The sequence below is a fragment of the Rana temporaria genome, chromosome 11 (assembly GCF_905171775.1).
Source record: "Rana temporaria chromosome 11, aRanTem1.1, whole genome shotgun sequence".
NCBI classification, from domain to species: Eukaryota; Metazoa; Chordata; class Amphibia; order Anura; family Ranidae; genus Rana; species Rana temporaria.
In genome coordinates this window covers 45413230-45436753 of record NC_053499.1, presented here as the reverse complement: position 1 = coordinate 45436753, position 23524 = coordinate 45413230, and the positions used below count along the sequence as shown (strand labels likewise).

At 46.6% G+C, this 23524-nt stretch overlaps 1 protein-coding gene across 1 annotated transcript in view; it reads right to left on the bottom strand.

Annotated features, from left to right (window-relative positions):
• LOC120917295 (cathepsin D-like) overlaps positions 1 to 11472 on the bottom strand; it is a 28659-nt gene extending 17187 nt beyond the window's left edge. The window contains exon 1 of the mRNA XM_040328489.1: positions 11294 to 11472. Within this exon, the coding sequence (XP_040184423.1) occupies positions 11294 to 11361 (68 nt within the window). The 5' untranslated portion in view covers positions 11362 to 11472. The remainder of the gene's footprint in view (positions 1 to 11293) is intronic.
• Positions 11473 to 23524: the final 12052 nt, after the last annotated feature.

The following is a 23524-nucleotide window of genomic DNA, read 5'->3' as shown; positions in this document are numbered from 1 at the left end:
CCAATTCACAGGAGCTTCCTTTATCAATAATAAAAAGGTCAGGTATAGGAGCAGATAATCTGCAGCACTTTTTCAAAAGGTCAACTAAAGATAGGGCAAAAAAAAAGTGCAACACTTTCAAAGAAATGTACAGTGATTTTGCAATTCATTATCTTGGTCTGTTACCCCACAGTGCCCTGGAAGCCCTGGTCATGCATTTTGAGTTTATTTTTAAAATTGCATATAGATAAGAAAAAAAAAAACAAAAAAAAAACCACACAACAATTTAGAAACTTTAAATAAAAGTAACAAAAACCCATTACAGCAGGGGTGTTCAACCCATGGCCCCAGAACATCTGTAGGGATGCTTAGCAAACATAGCATCCACATCAGCCTGCATGGACAAGCCAAGCAAATGCACATCTGGGGGGATGCCAGGTCTGCAATAGCCCCAGCAGTAGGGAATGCAGGGGCGCCAGGGGAGTAAATGAGGTAATGGCTGGATCAAAGGGGGTTATTACAATTTGCACTGGCCCTAATCTCCGGTGTGAATGTAGCTGATGTATGTGCCCCAATCACTATAATAACAGATCGCCGGTAGCTGCACCTATTTGCAATTGCCTGCAGTGATTGATGTTGGACGCAGACAAAGTGCATCCAGCAGCGATCACCACAGGCAATCACCGGCTGTGCAGAGAGTCATGAATCTGTTCATGACATATTCATGGCTCTCTGCACAGCCAGTGATTGCCTATGGTGATCGCTGCTGGATGCACTTTGCCTGCGTCCAACAGCAATCACTGCAGGCAATTGCAAATAGGTGCAGCTACCGGCGATCTGTTATTATAGTAAACGGGGCCAGTGGCCGCACCTCCTTGCTGAGAGCCACAGGAGGAACAGCTGAGTAGCTATCATTGTTGTTTATTGCTCTAGTATTATGTTGCCCTCTTCTACCTTTGTTTAGGGCAGAAGAATTTCCGCATGCAGCCCCCCCCTGCCCCCAAAAAAATTACCCAAGCTCGATTGCGATTCAGCGATGTGCACGAGAGCCTCTGCTCTCTTGGGTCTCTGCCTCCTCATTGGCTGCAACAGCCAATGGAGTCATTGGTTCCTGCTGCTGTCAATGCCAGACAGGGAGGAGGGAGTGGGGGGCGAGACTGAACCACGCTCTTTGTGACCCATAGACACAGAGGCGGCTCGAACGCGAGCACACTCAAGTACCACCCCTGACAGCAGTACGGGGAGAAGTTTCCCGTACCAGTGGTCACTTTAAATCAGCACAGCTGTGCGGGGCTCTGCACACAGCATCAAGTCATTAATTATTTTACACAGCTCTGTGAATGAGCTACAAGCCCTGACATCTCTTGTAGTTCTCAAACTACGACGGCACAGAGGAGGTAGTTCATCGATTCTTCCTGTCAGTGTATCTGCTTGCCTGTAAGGGCACATAGATACACTGACAGATCTGATGATCGCTGGTGAAATGCTTTACAGGCTCCAAAAAAAAATTAAATAAAAAAAAATGTACTATCTCCAAAAAAAAAAAAAAAGTGCATTTATCCTTTGATATCACTTTAATATCAGTATTACTTCTGCGAGTTTTCTTGCTACCTATATATATATAATGCTAGTTTTACAAAATATTCATTAGAATACATAACAAAGCCCTCCAGAGCACTCTGGGTTAATTGATCATAATAAAGGAATTAAGTACAAAACAACTATACATTCAAGTGTTGGACCTTTCTTTAGGCTGTGGAAACTGCAATATTTTAAATGGCAAACCTTATCTCTTTTCAAGTATCCAAACATAGTAGGTCTTTTATTATTGTTTGGCAAACAATTTACAGATGCCCTTGTGATGTACAAATATTTCCCAACCTTTGTAGCTACTTGCAGATCTTGTGTAAGCAATTTGCTGTTCCTGTTCAGCAATTCATCTTCCTACATCAGATCTTCCCCTCCAGTCTGCTCAGTGAACAGCATGTTTTGGTCAGTTTATAAGGCAGGAAACACACAGTATCTGATGTCATTACATGTAGAAGCACAAACTGCGAATTGAAAAAAACTTTTTTTTTTAAACTTCAGCTAAAACGATATGGCTGATAAAGTAAATAAAGCTCGTTATTGCAGTTTAGCCTTATAGGCTTACCTGTAGGAACAAGTGGTGTAACAGGGTATACAACCACTTTAACAGGTGATTGGTTGCTAGGACATTGGGTGGTCCTTGCAACCAATTACCAGCTTGTTAATATCAAAACTTAACACCCGGCAACTTCTAATCCCACACTCAGTATAGGGTAGGAAAGCATTGGCAAATGGCTGTGAGGGTCCAGGGGCAATAAGTGACTTGAAGGGGACAGTGCTGTGTGATGTGAAAAGGGGAGCAGTGCTGTGGGGTGTGATGTGAAGGGGGGGCTGTGGGGTGTGATGTGAAAAGGGGAGCAGTGCTGTGGGGTGTGATGTGAAGGGGGGGGGCTGTGATGTGAAAAGGGGAGCAGTGCTGTGGGGTGTGATGTGAAGGGGGGGGGGCTGTGGAGGGAGCAACAGATACTAATATGAAGGGGAAAATGATGTATAGTGGGGGAATGATTTATATCCACCCTGCCAGTAAGAGTAAAATGCCTGTAAACTGAAAAAGCCATAGTGTGCATGGACACATTGGCCAACATGGAGAAAAATTTCCAGGCAGAAATAACGAGAGCTCAAAAGCCTGTAGGAGGCGCTTCTGTGAGCTGCAGTGTGCATGAGCCATTAGGGCCTATGGAAAAGATACACAATACCACATGGATCCCCAGATCGATGGAGGACCAAAGCGCTCACGGCACTGGGTCAAGGACAACCCCTGGAGGTCTGGTGGTAGGTATTTCTATCACAGAAAAGGTGATGGATGCAATTAAAGTTGTCATCATTAAAAAGGCATTCTTATTCTTAATTGGCTCTTTTTTTCAGGTAGGTGGCGACAATATTAGAGTCAGTACTGTCATTAGGCAACACTTTAAACTAGCTCAACATGGTATGAAATTTTCCCAGCCTCAAAAGGCGTTGTAATGCGATTCTCACAACCTTTATAATAAAACACACCAAGAAATGCAGCCAATACATGTGAGAATATGAGCGGCCCTGTCATCTGTAGTAAACAGTCGAAGATCAAAAAACGAATCTGTCTAGACATGCACAACGACAGCAAATACCAGCTTTGCTACAACATGGATAACCTGGCAATACACTGAATGAAGAAATACTAACAGATTCCCATATCCACACACACACGAGGTGGATGTAGGAATACACACGCGGATATTGTATTCTCACAGCAGCACCTCAGCGGTCATAATAGGAATACACGGATCAGAGGCCGATTGAAGAAGATGATTTTCCAACAAGTCCCTTTGACAGAAGTCGATCAACTTCAGTCAAGCAGTGAGTTACACGCCGATTGAAATTTGGCGGGAACCAGACAAATTTCAGTCAGTGTAATGCCGCATACACACCATCACTTTATGTGATGAAAAAAAAAACGACATTTTCTGTGAAGTAAAAAACGACGATTTTGAAACTTCAATTTTCAAAGACGAAGTTGCCTACACACCATCGTTTTTTCACAATGTTCTAGCAAAGTGAGGTTACGTTCACCACGTTTTTCCATTGAAGCTCGCCTCATAACTAGCTTCTGGGCATGCGCAGGTGTAAAAACTTCGTTTTTTGCTACACACGGTCAATTTCTGTGAAGTAAAAAACAACGTTTTGAAAAACGACACATAAAATTGAAGCATGCTTCAATTTTTTTTGTCATTTTTCACAAGACATAAAACAACGTTTTCCCCCACACACGGTCATTTAAAGTGACGTTTTTAAAAACGTCGTTTTTTTTCATCACATAAAGTGATGGTGTGTACGCGGCATTAGGCTTGCTTTTCCTGATAATGTAGTTTAAAGGGAAATGCATGCAATGCTCTGCAACCTACAGCAGCCAATACTGCTGCCTGTAGTCATTCAGTGCCACGTCTCAGGATGTGGCAAGACTTATGGTTGAGCAACTGAACAAAATCTGTATAGGTTACCTGTACAGTCACTAAATATTGGCTCTGTGTCTCTGATCTATACAACTCGGCAACACTGAAGAAAAAAAAAGTCTTCTGCTTACACTTGTACACAGCACTACCATACCATGCATTGTGGTTTTAAAGAAAAATTCCAGGCATTAGTATCCAGCTTGGTCCAAAGCTGGCCATACAATGAATGACTGCACAAATATGTGGGTAAAATGAAGCCTAATGCCGCGTACACACGATCATTTTTCGGCATGGAAAAAAAAACTTTGTTTTTTAAAAACGTCATTTTAAATGATCGTGTGTGGGCTGCACATCATTTATCATGTTCTGAAAAACGACAACATTTTTTTTCAAACATGCTGCATTTTTTTAACGTCCTTTTAAACTATGTCGTTTTTCGGGTTGTAAAAAATGATCGTGTGTGGGCTAAAACTACGTTAAAAACCTGTGCATGCTCAGAAGCAAGTTATGAGATGGGAGCGCTCGTTCTGGTAAAACTAGCGTTCATAATGGAGTAAGCACATTCAACACGCTGTAACAGACAGAAAAGCGCAAATCGTCTTTTACTAACAAGGAATCAGCTAAATCAGCCCCAAGGCGAATAGAACTTCCCCTTTATAGTGTCGTCGTACGTGTTGTACGTCACCGCGCTTTGCTAGATCATTTTTAAAAACGATGGTGTGTGGGCAACGTCGTTTTTAATGATGAAGTTGGGAAAACGTTGTTTTTTTAGACATGCTGAAAAACGACGTTTTCTTTCATGCTGAAAAATGATCGTGTGTACGCGGCATAATGCCGCGTACAGACGGTCATTTTTTGTGATGAAATAAAATGACATTTTTAAAAATGTCAATTAAAATGATCGTGTGTGGGCAAAATGTCATTTTATGTCTTCTGAAAAATGACAAAAAAAAAAATTCGAACATGCTCGAATTTTTTGTGTCGTTTTTCAAAATGTCATTTTTTGTGTCAATGAAAATGATAGTGTGTGGGCAAAACGACGTTTTTAAACCCGCACATGCCCAGAAGCAAGTTTTGAGACGGGAGGTAAAACTACCATTCATAATGGAGTAAGCACATTCATCACGCTGTAACAGACAAAAAAGCACGAATCATCTTTTACTAACAAGTAACCAGCTAAAAGCAGCCTCAAGGCGAATAGAACTTCCCCTTTAGAGTGCCGTCACTTTGTTCATCATTTTTCAAAATGATGGTGTGTATGCTACATCGTTTTTGAAAATGAAGTTTCAAAAATGTCGTTTTTTTTCATCACTTCAAACGTCATTTTTTTTTCCATCACAAAAAATGACCGTCTGTATGGGGCATAAGGCTTGAACAGACACTGACAGAGAAAAACGATAGAAGCTTCCGCCAACATGCACCAAAGCTTTTCATGTGTGTGCCGTATGCAACCCTTACATCTTATATACTCCATGATCGTGCATTTGCTGACCTGCACCCATTGTTTCTCTAGTGATACTTATAGAGGAGCAATCTACATTTCCTCCATTACATCAGCAGATGTAGTGTGCAAATAACTTCATTTCAGAAGTGAAGAAAGAATCTGAAGTAGTAATGCAATTCCCCGCTTCTTCCTTTAGCAGATGGTGAAAAATACAGACTGCCTACTATACTATTGTGTAATTAGAGGCAAGATAAATATATATAAAACACAATTGAATGCAAACTCCACCTTTAAGGCCATGTTAGTGATGGTTGTGCTCCCTAATCTGACCACAGTAATCATGGATCTGCAGCCATGATTACCGTGGTCAGCACAGACAGGGGGATCGTGATCTCGATTCAACCCCCCTGATGATCTCCAATGCAGAGTTTGACGATTCTTTCATATAAGAAGTGGAGAGATCATTTGCTCACTCAGCTGTCTAAAGAAAATATCTGGGCAGTCTGCCAAGTTCTTAACATGAAACATTGTAACTAATGCTTCATTCTTAGATCAAAAGGGATACACACTTCTTTGTGTAAAGCGAAAAAAAAATGAAAAAAAATATGGGGTAGTATGTTGTTTGTAACAACATGAAACATTGTAACCAACTTCCTTCTTAGATCAAACTTCTGTGTGTAAATGCAGGAAGTTTAACCACTTAACGTCAATCTTTCTGACACTTGTTTTTCAAGTTAAAAATCAATATTTTTTGCTAGAAAACTACTTGGAACCAATATATATATATATATATAATCGTGCAGCTCTAATAGGAATGGAAAAATTACATAGCAGGAACTCTTTGCTATACAGTGTGCCTTAACTGGTTGCCGACCAGCCGCCGCAGTTCTTACGGCGGCAGGTCCGCTCTCCTGTGCGAGAGCACGTAGCTCTACGTCGCCTCACAAAGCGGGCACTAGGGGCACGTGCGCGCCCCCCGCTCGCTCGTTACAGAGCGAGGACCAGGAGCTGTGTGTGTAAACACACAGCTCCGGGTCCTGTCAGGGGGAGAAATGCCTGACCGTCTGTACAATGTATGAACAGCGATCAGTCATTTCCCCTAGTGAGGCCACCCCCCTACAGTTAGAACACACCCAGGGAACATACTTAACCCCCTTCCCCGCCCCCCTAGTGTTAACCCCTTCCCTGCTAATGGTATTTTTAAAGTAATCAATGCATTTTTAAAGCACTGATCGCTATAAAAATGCCAATGATCCCAAAAATGTGTCAAAAGTGTCCGAAGTGTCCGCCATAATGTCGCAGTACCGAGAGAAAAAAAATTGTTGATCACCGCCATTACTAGTAAAAAAAAAAAAGCCATAAAACGACCCCCTATTTTGTAAACACTATAACTTTTGCGCAAACCAATCAATAAACGCTTATTGCGATTTTTTTTTTTACGAAAAATATGTCGAAGAATACGTATCGGCCTAAACTGAGGAAATGTTTTCTTTTTTTATATATATTTTTGGGGGGATATTTATTATGGTAAAAAGTAAAAAAATATTCATTATTTTTCTAAATTGTCGCTCTATTTTTGTTTATAGCGCAAAAACTAAAAACCCCAGAGGTGATCAAATACCACCAAAAGAAAGCTCCATTTGTGGGGGGAAAAAAGGATGCCAATTTTGTTTGGGAGCCACGTCGCACGACCGCGCAATTGTCAGTTAAAGCGACGCAGTGCCGAATTGCAAAAAGTGCTCTGGTCTTTGACCAGAAATATGGTCCGGGGCTTAAGTGGTTAAAGGAGCAGAATCTTAGCTAGTCTGCAGGAGCCTGTGTGTTTTTTTTATTAATATGGGTGCATTCAGTACATTTGTGCAAAAGGGGGATTAGGTCTTAAAGGGAAAAAAAAAAAGAAAAATCAGTTTCATATGAACATATTTCTCAATGTGTGTTTGTACAGAGACATGTGATCCCTTCTTGTATGATATAAGATAAGATACAGCATGCCTGCATTTTATTGTAGCTCACTTCACCACACCTCCAGAGTGCATTGCAGCATGAATATGACGCACAGAAAACTGTGTCCTCTGGGTAACCTGCGATCATAATAAGATCACTGTATGTGAACAGGGCTTAATGTTTTTGAGCTTATTTACTTTGTGGTACTCTTTAACCACTTCAATACCAGGCCTATTCTGGCACTTCTCTCCTACATGTACAAATCATCATTCTTTTGCTCGAAAATTACGCAGAACCCCCAAACATTATATATGTTTTTTAGCAGACACCCTAGGGAATAAAACGACGGTCATTGCAACGTTTTAGCTTGCACGGTATTTGCGCAATAATTTTTCAAACTTTTTTTTAAAACAAATGGTTTCATGAATTAAAAAAAAAAACAACAAAACAGTAAAGTTAGCCCAATATTTTTTTGTAAAATATGAAAGATTATGTTACACTGAGTAAATAGATACCTAACATGTCACGCCTAAAAATTGCGCACACTCATGGAATGGCGCCAAACTTCGGTACTCCATAGGAATACATGTAAACATCCCTTGTAATAGGAAATTTGTGTGACAGGTCCTCTTTATGGAGCGATGCTTAGTATTGCTTACTAGCCGCAATCGCGGCTTTGTTTACTTCCAGGTACCCGGGCGTGACGTCTTCAGATCGCGCCCGGGCCTCCGACAGTCAGAGATGCTTCCTAGCCTGCGCCGGACGATTCTTTCTCCGGTCCCCGATTGGCACAGGAGAGCCCGGAGAAGCACCGGATGGCGGCGGGGATGTCCCCTCCCGCCGCCTATAAGAACAATCAAGTGGTGGAACTGCCGCTATGATCGATCTGGTGCACAGGATCGCCGGCACTAAAGAATGATATCTGAATGATGCCTCTAGATGCAGGCATCATTCAGATATCACTGCACAAATCCCAGGACATCATATGACGTCCACCCAGGATTGGAGATCCCATCTGTGGACGTCAAATGACTAGGGGCCAGTAGTGACGTGGTTAAAGAGCGATCTGTGTTCGGACCCAATGCTTTAGCCTTTGTATCCCATACTAGTGCGCCAAAACCAGGTGAACGGCTTTCGTTCGGTTTACAAACTGCGCGCACTAAACCTGGCGAAAGTGGCATGCTTTGGCATTGCTGCAAAGCATCGTGGCATGCGTACACCTCTGGCTGGTACCTCTGCAGCTAAAGGGTGTAGTGCGGAAGGGGGGGGGTGTAAAACCGAGGCTTACCTGTGGCGTATTACAACCTCACATGTGAACAAGTCCTTAAACCGGACGTAAACTTACCTTAACTTCAGCAGTCCTGTTCCTTGTCAGCACTGACATCTTCTGCTGCATGCCAGTCTTCGGCCAACCAAATTTGGCGGCACAGGATTGTGTCACTCCTACACCGTCATCCCTGCGCCAGCGGTGTAAATTGAGCTATGCATGCGCAGCTCAGATTACATGCTGGAGAAGATAGTGAGTAGGTAGGTGCATCTTATTGCAGAGAACATATTGCATGTCTTCTGCAATAAAAAGACTGTCAGCTCGCTCTTTATAACAGTGAAACTTTAGTTCTTCTTTTAGCCCCTGGTCACACTGAAGCGACTTGACAGTTTCAAATCACAGCACCCTACTATGTGCATTGGAATCGGTCTCATTGGTGCGACGTCGGAGTCACACCAATTTTCAAAGTAGATCCTGTACTATTTTTTGGAAGGTCAACTTGCATAGACATCTCTACATGAAGTCGCACTGATGTCTTCCAAGTAGCACTGAAATGCTACCTTGAAAGCAATTTCAAGTGGAGACTAAAGGCCTAACTGTACCTATTCCTAAAAATGTTCCCTACCACGTATAATAGCTCTGTGTGCCACTGCCTACCACGTATAATAGCTCTGTGTGCCACTGCCTACCACGTATAATAGCTCTGTGTGCCACTGCCTACCACGTATAATAGCTCTGTGTGCCACTGCCTACCACGTATAATAGCTCTGTGTGCCACTGCCTACCACGTATAATAGCTCTGTGTGCCACTGCCTACCACGTATAATAGCTCTGTGTGCCACTGCCTACCCATTTCCAATCTGCTCCAGTCACATGATCCTGCAGCTCCAGCTCTCCTGTGTCAGCTGCTCAGAAGAGAAGGGATCACAAACAACCCCTCGTTCATAGGAACCTATAGGTGACATCACTGCTCCTGGAATTCCCACACATTGTCCAGCCTGAGCTACACATAGAGCACCCCCTTCCCACCTACACATAGAGCACCCCCTACACCTAGAGCACCCCCTTCCCCCCTACACATAGAGCACCCCCTACACATAGAGCACCCCCTTCCCACCCACACATAGAGCACCCCCTTCCCACCTACACACAGAGCACCCCCCTTCCCACCTACACATAGAGTACCCCCTCCACATAGAGCACCCCCCTTCCCACCTACACATAGAGTACCCCCTCCACATAGAGCACCCCCCTTCCCACCTACACATAGAGTACCCCCTCCACATAGAGCACCCCCCTTCCCACCTACACATAGAGCACCTCCCCTCCACCTAGAGCACCCCCCTCCCACCTACACATAGAGCACCTCCCCTCCACCTAGAGCACCCCCCCTCCACCTAGAGCACCCCCTTCCCACCTACACATAGAGCACCTCCCCTCCACCTAGAGCACCCCTTCCCACCTACACATAGAGCACCTCCCCTCCACCCACACATAGAGCACCCCCTTCCCACCTACACATAGAGCGCCCCCCCTCCACCTAGAGCACCCCCACCACCTACACATAGAGCACCCCCTCCACATAGAGCACCCCCTTCCCAAATACACATAGAGCACCCCCTTCTCACCTACACATAGAGCACCCCCTTCTCACCTACACATAGAGCACCCCCTACACATCGAGCACCCCCTTCTCACCTACATAGAGCACCCCCTACAAATAGAGCACCCCCCTCCACCTAGAGCACCCCCCTCCACCTAGAGCACCCCCTTCCCACCTACACATAGAGCACCTCCCCTCCACCTAGAGCACCCCTTCCCACCTACACATAGAGCACCTCCCCTCCACCCACACATAGAGCACCCCCTTCCCACCTACACATAGAGCACCCCCTTCCCAAATACACATAGAGCGCCCCCCCCCCACCTAGAGCACCCCCACCACCTACACATAGAGTACCCCCTTCCCACCTACACATAGAGCACCCCCTCCACATAGAGCACCCCCTTCCCAAATACACATAGAGCACCCCCTTCTCACCTACACATAGAGCACCCCCTTCTCACCTACACATAGAGCACCCCCTACACATCGAGCACCCCCTTCTCACCTACATAGAGCACCCCCTACAAATAGAGCACCCCCCTCCACCTAGAGCACCCCCCTCCACCTAGAGCACCCCCCTCCACCTAGAGCACCCCCTTCCCACCTACACATAGAGCACCCCCTTCCCACCTACACATAGAGCACCCCCCTCCACCTAGAGCACCCCCCTCCACCTAGAGCACCCCCCTCCACCTAGAGCACCCCCTACACATAGGGCACCCCCACCACCTACACATAGAGCACCCCCTTCCCACCTACACATAGAGCACCCCCTACACATAGGGCACACCCTTCCCATCTAAACACAGAGCACCCCCTTCCCACCTACACATAGAGTACCCCCTACACATAGAGCACCCCCTTCCCACCTACACATAGAGCACCCCCTACACATCTACACATAGAGTACCCCCTACACATAGGGCACCCCCTTCCCACCTACACACAGAGCACCCCTCACCCATACATAGAGTACACCATAGCCCCGCCCTTTACCTGTCCATGGAGTCCTTCCCACACACCCATCTCTCTCTCACCTGACCAGCGCTGTGCCCGGATGTAGCAGTGCGCCCAGCAGTAGAGTCCATGTCAGCAAAGCCTCCATAGTAGTCCGAGCTGAATATCTTCTCACGCAGCAGACCTGAGTACTGAGCTTCTTCCTATCACACTCCACACGGGTCACAAGACGTCTCTTCACCACACGTGATGTGTCAGCTGACCCGCCTGTCACGGGACTAGGAAAGGGCGAGAGAATAAACACAAGTCATTGCAATGCTAACCCTTGGTCGCCCCCCAGTGGTCATTACAACCATAACAAACACTGAACTCTAGTGGAAAAATATTAAAAGCATAGTTCTAGTTTTTACTTTTCCAGTGATTTCTATTTACATTTTCAACGAAGGTAGAAGAACAGGCACACAAACAACAAATACTGTACATCGGTTGCATTTCAGGGTACAAAACCTGCAACAAAGTGAAATGACCAGTTTTTTCTATTTTAAAGCGGGGGTTCACCCTTAGGCCCCATACTCACGAGCAAACATGTCTGCTGAAACTGGCCCGCAGGCCAGTTTCAGCAGACATGTTTGCTCGTGTGTGGGCGCGAGCGGGCCGAATTCCAGCAAACATTTGCCCGCCGGGCCTTTTCCCAGCGGGCAAATATTCCTGGACTTGTTTTAAAACAGCCCGCTGGAATTCAGCCCGCTCGGACATGTACGGTCGTCAGTACAGACCTACCGTACATGTCCAGGCGCCCGCCGTCCCTCGCATGCGTCGAATGACTTCGACGCATGCGTGGAAGCATTTTAAAGGCGGGCCGCCCACGTCGCCGCGTCATTGTCGCGGCGACACCGCGTCATCGACGCGGCGACACCGCGGACACGCCCCGCGTATTGTTTACGCGCGGACTTCTGTACGATGGTGTGTACAACCATCGTACAGAAGCCCTCTGGCAGACATGTATGGTGAAAACGGTCCGACGGACCGCTTTCACCATACATGTTTGTCCGTGTGTACCCGGCCTTAGAGGGCACTTTTCCCCCTTAGATTCCTGCTCGTTTTCTCTAGGGGAATCGGCTATTTATTTTAAAATATGAGCATTACTTACCCGTTTACGAGATGCATCCTCTCCGTCGCTTCCGGGTATGGGCTTCGGGAATGGGCGTTCCTTCTTGATTGACAGGCTTCCGAGAGGCTTCCGACGGTCGCATCCATCGCGTCACGATTTTCCGAAAGAAGCCGAACGTCGGTGCGCAGGCGCAGTATAGAGCCGCACCGACGTTCGGCTTCTTTCGGCTACGAGTGACGCGATGGATGCGACCGTCGGAAGCCTCTCGGAAGGCTGTCAATCAAGAAGGAACGCCCGCTCCCGAAGACCCATACCCGGAAGCGACGGAAGAAGATGCAGCTCGAAAACGGGTAAGTACTGCTCATATTTTAATACAAATAGCCGATTCCCCTAGACCGAACGAGCAGGAAGCTAAGGGGAGAATTTTTTTTTTTTTACAAATGGGTGAACTCCCGCTTTAATTGAAGTGTTCTTTCTCCTTAGGCCCTTTTAAAGCGGGGGTTCACCCTAAAAACAATTTTCTAACATTACATTGAGATTACTCTCGACAATGACAGTATGCCGATTTTTTTTCTTTTTTTTTTTGCTGTACATACCTCGTATAGCTATTTTCTTACCCGGCTTCCGGATAGTGCCTCCCGCGGGAGTGGGCGTTCCTATGAAGCAGTTAGTGATTGACTTGATGACAAAAACTACCCCCCCGTCGCATAATGAGCGTCACGAGTTGCCGAAAGAAGCCGAACGTCGAGTCGACGCTACACGGCACCTGCGCACCGACGTTCGGCTTCTTTCGGCAACTCGTGGCGCTCCTTATGCGACAGGGGGGGGGGTAGTTTTTGTCATCATGTCAATCACTAACTGCTGCATAGGAACGCCCACTCCCACGGGATTCACTACCCGGAAGCCGGCTAAGAAAATAACTATACGAGGTATGTACGGCAAAAAAAAAAAAAAATCGGCATACTGTCAATGTCGAGAGTGAGCTCAATGTAATGTTAGAAAATAGTTTTTAGGGTGAACCCCCTCTTTAATTTACACGGGGCTGACATCAGCAGCGGATCCACCCACTCAGCATCTCTCTGCTGATCCCCGCTGAGCAGGCGGATGACAAGTCTGTGTCTGCTCCACTGATGAAGAGCGGACACAGACACAGCCCTGTTCTCTATGGGGCGGTCAGATAAAAATGGCCCGCCTGTCCCGGGGGCGGACTGACCATTTGGGCACTCGGGCACTGCCCGAGGGCCCCATGCCACTAGGGGGCCCCCATCAGGGTTGACAGCCACAGTAAAACCAGGGACAGCATGTAAAAATCTGTGTTTTTTTACATCTGTCCCTGAAATGTTCCATACCGACATATTTTTGGTCTAGGAAATGCCAAGATTATAGCTGCCCTGCCTCTCCAGTACCTTTTCAGTGTGTGTATGTGTATTGTGTGTGTATGTATACTGTGTGTATATTGTGTGTCTGTGTGTGTATACTGTGTATGTATACTGTATGTGTATACTGTGTGTGTGTATATTTTGTGTCTGTGTGTATACTGTATGTGTGTATCTACATTGTGTGTCTGTGTGTGTATATTGTGTATGTATACTGTATGTGTGTGTGTGTGTGTATACTGTGTATGTATACTGTATGTGTATACTGTGTGTCTGTGTGTGTACTGTATGTGTGTGTCTGTATATACTGTGTGGCCCCATAATCTATTGCCTGGGGGCCCCATAATCTCCTACTGCCCAGGGGCCCCATAATCTCCTATTGCCCGGGGGCCCCATAATCTCCTATTGCCCGGGGGCCCCATAAGTTGTCAGACCACCCCTGCGCCTATCTGTTTCCATCCGACTGTCTTCTGATCCGATAGATGGGATTCCCAATCCGTCTGTTTTTAGCGGACCGGATCGGATGCCAGCGGGTGTTGACATTCTCAATTCCATAGAGAAGAATGGAAAAACCTGAAAAACTGTCAAACAAACCCGATCATAACATCTGTGTGAAAGGGGCCTACGTTTTCGACCGGGTACTGCTCATAGCTCACAACTGTCCCTGATTTCGAGGGACTGTCCCTGATTTGGAACAATGTCCCTCATTTTGGTCTGATCTATATAGTTGTATATAAAATGCACTTTTTATCTATCAAAAAGTGTTTCCCAGTGCTAAACCTTTCATCTGATTTCTAAATTGCTGCATTTTTAACCACTTGCTTACTGGGCACATATACCCCCTTCCTGACCAGAGGACTTTTTGCGATTCGGCACTGCGTCGCTTTAACTGACAATTGCGCGGTCGTGCGACATGGCCCCTAAACAAAATTGACGTCCTTTTTTCCCCACAAATAGAGCTTTCTTTTGGTGGTATTTGATCACCTCTGCGGTTTTAATTTTTTGCGCTATAATCAAAAATTGAGCGACAATTTTGAAAATATTTTTTTACTTGTTGCTATAATAAATAGCTCAATTTTTTTTCAAAAAAAATTTTTTTTATCAGTCTAGGCCGATACGTATTCTACATATTTTTGTTAAAAAAAAAAAAAAATCGCAATAAGCCACTGGTTTGCGCAAAAGTTATAGCGCGTACAAAATAGGGGACAGAATTATTTTTTATTATTTTTATTTTTTTACGAGTAATGGCGGCAATTTGCAATTTTTATTGGGACTGCGACATTATGACGGACACATCGGACACTTTTGACACATTTTTGGCACCATTCACATTTATACAGCAATGAGTGCTATAAATATGCACTAATTACTGTATAAATGTGACTGGCATTGAAGGGGTTAACACTAGAGGGTGAGGAAGGGGTTAAATGTGTACCCTGCCTAGTGTTACTAACTGTGGGGGGAGGGGACTGACTGGGGGAGGTGACCGATGCTGTGTCCCTATGTACAAGAGACACAGATCGGTCTCCTCTCTCCCTGACAGGATGTGGATCTGTGTGTTTACACACACAGATCCACGTCCTTGTCTCTGTAACCGCCGATCGCGGGAGCCTGGCGGAAATCGCGGCCGCCAGGCACGCGCATTGGCATCTCAGTGATGTGGCGGGCGCGCGCGCGCCCCCCAGTGGCCAGGAGGAGCGGAGGCTGTAAAAAGACGGCGTGTTAGAGAATTACAACCACCCTGCGGCCGTATAAAGTCGTACGGCCGTCGGGAAGTGGTTAAATTCCAAAAGCCAATAGAAAAGGAATAGTAGTGGTAAAAAGCACTTGTGGGTTTAACTAATCTTGTGTTTATGTACAATTCTCCTTTAAGGGGGTGTGGCAAGGGGTGTGTCCTATGCCTGTATACTTTTGTTGATAGGGGTTCCTCATTCCCATCTCAAAAACTTGGGAGGTATGACTGCTGCTGTATCCTATAGATCAGTGTTCCCCAACCCCCGGCCCGCGGCCCACTACCGGGCCGCGGCACTTCTGCACCCGGGCCGCGAGCAGGCGGCATGAGAGAGCCCCACATGCGGACCGCGGCACTCTGCCATTCGGACCGCAAGGAGACTTTTCTTCCTCCTGCGTCGCTCATAGAGCCGACAGCGGGAGGCGGAACAATTCTGGGTGGAGGGCGGAGCTGCCCGAGGTTATCAAACAGGCGATTGGCTGCTAGGACTGTCCTTCATCCTAGCAGCCAATCACCTGTTTGTTACCTCGGCCCTCCATCCAGAACTGTCCCGCCTCCTTCCCTGCAATTTTTCTCCTCATACTGTGCCTCCCTCCGATCTGTCCCTAAGTGTGGGGGATGGAACCGAGGACTGTAATGTGTGGGGGATGGAACCGATGACTGTAATGTGTGGGGGACGGAACTGAGGAATGTAATGTGAAGGGGACGGAACTGAGGACTGTAATGTGTAGGGGGGAAGGCTGAGGACTGTAATGTGTGGGGGGGAAGGCTGAGGACTGTAATGTGTGTGGGGGGGGAGGCTGAGTACTGTAATGTGTGGGGGGGAAGGCTGAGGACTGTAATGTGTGGGGGGGGGAGGCTGAGTACTGTAATGTGTGAGGGGGGAAGGCTGAGGACTGTAATGTGTGGGGGGGGACTGATGACTGTAATGTTTCTGGGGGGAAGGCTGAGGACTGTAATGTGTGTGTGGGGGGGGGGAAGGCTGAGGACTGTAATGTGTGGGGGGGACTGAGGACTGTAATGTTTGGGGTGGAAGGCTGAGGACTGTAATGTTTGGGGGAGGAAGGCTGAGGACTGTAATGTGTGGGGGGGGGAGGCTGAGTACTGTAATGTGTGGGGGGGAAGGCTGAGGACTGTAATGTGTGGGGGGGGAGGCTGAGTACTGTAATGTGTGAGGGGGGAAGGCTGAGGACTGTAATGTGTGGGGGGGGGACTGATGACTGTAATGTTTCTGGGGGGAAGGCTGAGGACTGTAATGTGTGGGGGGGACTGAGGACTGTAATGTTTGGGGTGGAAGGCTGAGGACTGTAATGTTTGGGGGAGGAAGGCTGAGGACTGTAATGTGTGGGGGGGACTGAGGACTGTAATGTGTGGGGGGGACTGAGGACTGTAATGTGGGGTTATGATATAAATAGGGGCAGATGACAGTACTGTTAATGGGGGAGCCCAGAGTATGACAACACTACCAGTGACAGGGTGAGTGTGAGCAGGGCCTAGTGGGGGCACTAGCTTCATCTGTTGGGGCCTTACCACATCTGGTGGCAGGCAGCATGGCAAGTGACAATCCGCATCTGGTGGCAGGCAGTGTGGCAAGTGACAATCCGCATCTGGTGGCAGGCAGCATGGCAAGTGACAATCCACATCTGGTGGCAGGCAGCATGGCAAGTGACAATCCGCATCTGGTGGCAGGCAGCATGGTAAGTGACAATCCGAATCTGGTGGCAGGCAGCGTGGCAAGTGACAGACTCAAAGCTCCCACTGATTCTGCATTATGGTGGGTTTAACTTTATTTATTACTACAATGTAATAAATAGAAATAATGCGCTGACAAATTGCCCGCGAAAAATCGCTTACCCCCCGCATGCCATCCCCAACCTCCCCCCAACCGGGCCTTGGCAAAATTTTCTTCTTGCAGCCGGTCCCTGGTGCCAAAAAGGTTGGGGACCACTGCTATAGATGGATGTGCTTTCCGTCTCCTTGGATGATGAGTAAGGATAAGCTCCGGCGTGTTCGCATTGAACACGTGCGGAGCCCGCCAGGAAGTCGGCACCCGCGCTGCGCTAATCACAGCCAGGCAGACATTTCCCGATATCTGCAGCCGAGCATCGGGAAATGTCTGCCTGGCTGTGATTAGCGCAGCACGGGTGCTGACTTCCTGGCGGGCTCCGCACGTGTTCAATGCGAACACGCCGGAGCTCATCCTTAATGATGAGGACGGTATACAGTAAAACCTTGGTTTGAGAGCATTTTGCAAGACAAGCAAAATGTTTTGATACATTTTGCCTTGATATGCAAGCAATATCTTGATATAAGAGTAGTGTCATGTCATAACTGAGTATAAAAAAGAAGAGAGGCGCCTCTAAGTGTAGCAATATGGTTACATTTAATGAAGGTACAACATTTAGCAACTTATTGCTACACTTAGAGGTTCCTCTCTTCTCTTTTATGCCCTGTAAAAAAATGCTTTGATATACAAGTGCTTTGGATTACAAGCATGTTTCTGTAAAGAATTATACTCGCAAACCAAGGTTTTACTGTATATACATTCTGGTCTTTGGTGAGTTTGCCATTAATGTCTGAGTATCCCACTAGCTGAGCAGGGGGCCTATATGAACATTATCTAATGTAAACTTTTAGCTAGATTCAGAGAGGGCGTCCTAACTTTGCGGCGGCGTAGCGTATCGTGTTTACACTACGCCGCCGTAAGTTAGCGAGGCAAGTACATGATTCACAAAGTACTTGCCTGCTAAGTTACGGCGGTGTAGCGTAAATCGGGCGGGCGTAATGGCGCCTAATTCAAATTTAGCTGAGGGGGCGTGTTTTATGTTAATGGGGCTTGACCTGACGTGATTGACGTATTTTACAAACGGCGCATGCGCCATCCGCCTACATATCCCAGTGTGCATTGCGGCAACGTACGCCGCACGGGCCTATTGGTTTCGACGTGGACGTAAATCCCTATTCACGGACGACTTACGCAAAAGACGTAAAATTTTCGAATTTCGACGCCATACTTTAACATTACTATTCCAGCTATTTGATGGAATATCTTTAGGCCTGATAATGCGTTACGTAAACGGCGTATCTGTACTGCCTCACGCCGGGCGTACGTTCGTGAATAGGCGTATCTAGTGATTTACATATTCTACGCCGACCGCAATGAAAGCGCCACCTAGCGGCCAGCCTAAATATTGCACCCTAAGATAGGACGGCGCAAGCCGTCATATCTTAGATAGGTTTAAGTGTATCTCTGTTTGAGAATACACTTAAACCTAGGTCGGCGCAGATTCCGAGTTAGGTCGGCGTATCTACTGATGCGCCGGCCTAACTCTTACTGAATCTAGCTATACCTCTCTCTGACTTCATTGTTCATGCCCTATGGCAATGGAAAGGGGAACGCTATTTTGATTTCTATGTCCTACTGTTGGACCAGTGAGAACCATTTGTATTGCAGTGTCAGCCGCCCCCCCCCCCCCCTTTTCCAATGTACTAGGCTATGATTCCCCCCCCCCTTTTCCAATGTAGTAGGCTATGATTCCCCCCCCTCTTTTCCAATGTACTAGGCTATGATTACCCCCCCCCCTTCTTTCTTGCAGGTGTGTGGATGACAACTGCTTCCCTCCCCATTTACCACGACTTTCTCTCATCAACTATCGCACTTTGTGGTCGATTTAAGGGATCCTTGTGTGGAATATCTGGGGCCCTCCTTTGGGAGCGGTGGAGACGTCTCCACGTCTCCAGTTATGGCACAGTGTTATTTTGTTCTTACATTTTAGATGATCGTATTGTGCGGATTGCTTTCATGGTATGGTATTATTCATCATGGTTACTATTTATTAATATACGTGACCTTCTCTATCCACTTCCCGACCGCCGCATGTACATATACGTCGGCAGAATGGCACGTACAGGCACATGGGCGTACCTGTACGTCCCTGCCTAGACGTGGGTGGGGGGTCCGATCGGGACCCCCCCCCGCGACTTGCGGCGGTCGGGTCCCCTCGGGGAGCGATCCGGGACGACGGCGCGGCTATTTGTTTATAGCCGCTCCGTCGCGATCGCTCCCCGGAGCTGAAGAACGGGGAGAGCCGTGTGTAAACACGGCTTCCCCGTGCTTCACTATGGCGCTGCATCGATCGAGTGATCCCTTATGTAGGGAGACTCGATCGATGACGTCATTCCTACAGCCACACCCCCCTACAGTTGTAAACACACACACAGTGTACACCAAATCCTACAGCGCCACCTGTGGTTAACTCCCAAACTGCAAACTGTCATTTTCACAATAAAGAATGCAATTTAAATGCATTTTTTGCTGTGAAAATGACAAAAATCCCAAAAATGTGTCAAAATTTTCCGAAGTGTCCGCCATAATGTCGCAGTCACGAAAAAAATCGCTGATCGCCGCCATTAGTAGTAAAAAAAAAAAAATTAATAAAAATGCAATAAAACTATCCCCTATTTTGTAAACGCTATAAATTTTGCGCAAACCAATCGATAAACGCCTATTGCGATTTTTTTTTACCAAAAATAGGTAGAAGAATACGTATCGCCCTAAACTGAGGAAAAAAAAAAATTATATATGTTTTTGGGGGATATTTATTATAGCAAAAAGTAAAAAATATTGAATTTTTTTCAAAATTGTCGCTCTATTTTTGTTTATAGCGCAAAAAATAAAAACCGCCGAGGTGATCAAATACCACCAAAAGAAAGCTCTATTTGTGGGGAAAAAAGGACGCCAATTTTGTTTGGGAGCCACGTCGCACGACCGCGCAATTGTCTGTTAAAGCGACGCAGTCCCAAACTGTAAAAACACCTTGGGTCTTTAGGCAGCAATATGGTCCGGGGCTTAAGTGGCTATACAGATGTCCCTGAGGAAGGGATTCAAGTCTTCCTGAAATGCGTCAGTCACACCGAGAAGATTGTCACAGCAGAATTATTTGTTATCAGCTGTTTCATCATGTTCTGACTTGTTTTATACGGGTGATTTTACGCATGTGTTAATAAAGTTTTATATTTATGTACTATTGGCTTATCACATGAGTTGCCTTTAAAGTGCCACTAGTACTGGGGGGACTTATTTACCTATTTTCAATTATCTAAAGATGTCGGCAACAACTTATGGTTTTCTCTGGTGATACATCTTTTCTACCCTATACAGATGAGGGGCATCTGTAGATAATACAAACTGTGCAGCTTTGACCAAATTTGAGTAATGCCCATGCTATAGGTGTAGGCCATTTACATACCTCATGCAGACATCCCAACCTGCAAAAACTCATTTCATGGAGGTGGCTAACTCATTTTAGGGAAGTGACGCTTTGCACCAGCGCCGACCAGCACAGCCCATCAGTGCCCACCAGAGAAGCCCATCAGTGTCCTTCAGTGCAGCCTATCGGTGTCCATCAGTGCAGCCCATCAGTGCCACCTCATCAGTGGCCTCCAGTGAAGCCTATCAGTGCCAATCAGTGTCCTTCAGTGCCACCCCATCAGTGCCCACCAGTAAAGCCTATCAATGTCCTTCAGTGCCACCTCATCAGTGGCCTCCAGTGCAGCCTATCAGTGTCCCTCAGTGCCACCTCATCAGTGCCCCCCAGTGCAGCCTATCGGTGTCCATCAGTGCCACCTCATCAGTGGCCTCCAGTGCAGCCTATCAGTGCCAATCAGTGTCCTTCAGTGCCCACCAGTAAAGCCTATTAATGTCCTTCAGTGCCACCCCATCATTGGCCTCCAGTGCAGCCTATCAGTGTCCATCAGTGCAGCCTATCAGTGTCCATCAGGGCAGCCTATCAGTGTCAATCAGTGTCCTTCAGTGCCACCTCATCAGTGCCCACCAGTAAAGCCTATCAATGTCCTTCAGTGCCACCTCATCAGTGGCCTCCAGTGCAGCCTATCAGTGTCCATCAGGGCAGCCTATCAGTGTCCATCAGGGCAGCCTATCAGTGTCAATTAGTGTCCTTCAGTGCCACCTCATCAGTGCCCACCAGTAAAGCCTATCAATGTCCTTCAGTGCCACCTCATCAGTGGCCTCCAGTGCAGCCTATCAGTCCCACCTCATCAGTGGCCTCCAGTGCAGCCTGTGTCAATCAGTGTCCTTCAGTACCACCTCATCAGTGCCCCCCAGTGCAGCCTATCGGAGTCCTTCAGTGCCACCTCATCAGTGCCCACCAGTAAAGCCTATCAATGTCCTTCAGTGCCGCCTATCAGAGTCCATCAGTGCAGCCTATCAGCGTCCATCAGGGCAGCCTATCAGCGTCCATCAGGGCAGCCTATCAGCGTCCATCAGGGCAGCCTATCAGCGTCCATCAGGGCAGCCTATCAGTGTCCTTCAGGGCAGCCTCATCCGTGCCCACCTGTGCTCCACGCTTCTGCAGGTGTATGCAAGATTAGAACACACATCAGGTACATCCCAGCAGGCTGCAAGAAGGTCAGCATCAATAACCATGACCAAGTAATGAGCCTTGCCTCCTAGCTGATGATCGCTGCCATTTTACGATCACCCCCCAGATAATGCAGTGTTATCTGACTGGTTTTAGTGATGGGGGTTGATTTTATGGGGAGCCATTAACATCAAACCCCCACTTACCACTTCCCGGAAGCAAAGTAAAGCCAACTGGGTCTGGAATTCCAAGCGACGACAAACAAAAAGAACTGCAGAGATTGATGCAAGGAGGATGTGGGTTGGTTTATTTATTGCGAATAACTTAACAGTTGCCATTTGCTTTTTTGAATGTGATTTATTGTTTCCACTTTAATTAGTTCCATCCTAGAGGCCTGCAATGTTACCAACTTGCTTGTCCACTGCAGCAACCATAGCAGATTTTTCATGGTACAACGAAAGGTTAGATTGCATAATAGGAGCGTCCCAAACAGCTAAACATCTTTGAAAGAGACAATGTCAGGACAGGAGTATGGAAAGTGCTACTGCTGACTTGTTTTTGAAGGTACATATTCCAGGGCTCTCTATGTTAGAAACCTGGAACAAACATGCAGATTAGGTATCCCCATACCTCACATCTTGTTCCAGGTCAGTTGATTACCAAGTAAAAAAATTAAGGAATAGGTGCCAACCCTGGACCTTCAAAAAGTCACCAATGACAGCTCTAGTTTCTGAGTAAACCAGTGTTAATTCAGTCGCCTAAAACATTTTAAGCCACGTACACATGATCGGTCCATCCGATGAGAATGGACCAACCGATGAAGCTGACTGATGGTCCGTTGCGCCTACACACCATTGGTTAAAAAAACGCTCGTGTCAGAACGCGGTGACGTAAAACACAACGACGTGCTGAAAAAAACGAAGTTCAATGCTTCCAAGCATGCGTCGACTTGATTCTGAGCATGCGTGGATTTTTAACCGATGGTCGTGCCTACTAACGATCGGTTTTGACCTATCGGTTAGGAATCCATCGGTTAAATTTAAAGCAAGTTGGCTTTTTTTTAACCTATGGTTAAATAACCTATGGGGCCCACACATGATCGGTTTTGACCAATGAAAACGGTCCATCAGACCGTTGTCCTCTAGTTAACCTATCTTGTGTACGAGGCCTTAGTCAACTAAATGAATGCTATTTTAGTCGACTAAAACAACTAATGCACACGATCGGAATTTCCAATGGAATTTTCCGTCGGAATTCCAATGAAGTTGACTTCCAGCAGTCTTGCATACACACTGTCAGACTAAATTCCGACTGTCCAAAACGCGGTGACGTAAAACACTACGATGTGCCGAGAAAAATAAATTTCAATGCTTCCGAGCATGCGTCGACTTGATTCTGAGCATGCATGGGTTTTTTTCTCCGTCGGAGTTGCACACAGACGATAGGAATTTTCTATCGTTTTTTTTTTCCCCCCATCGGGAGAAAAATAAAACATGTTCTATTTCTAAACACCGATGGAAAAATGTCCGATGGGGCCCACACACAATCGGAATTTCTGATAGAAAAAAAAGTCCTTTTCATCGGAAATTCCAATCGTGTGTACGTGGCATTAGATTACTAAAATACAAAAAGACTAAAGACAAACGACTTAGGCCCCTTTCACACGGGGCAGATCAGTAATGATCCTCCCTGTGAACCTCCGCTTGCTCAGC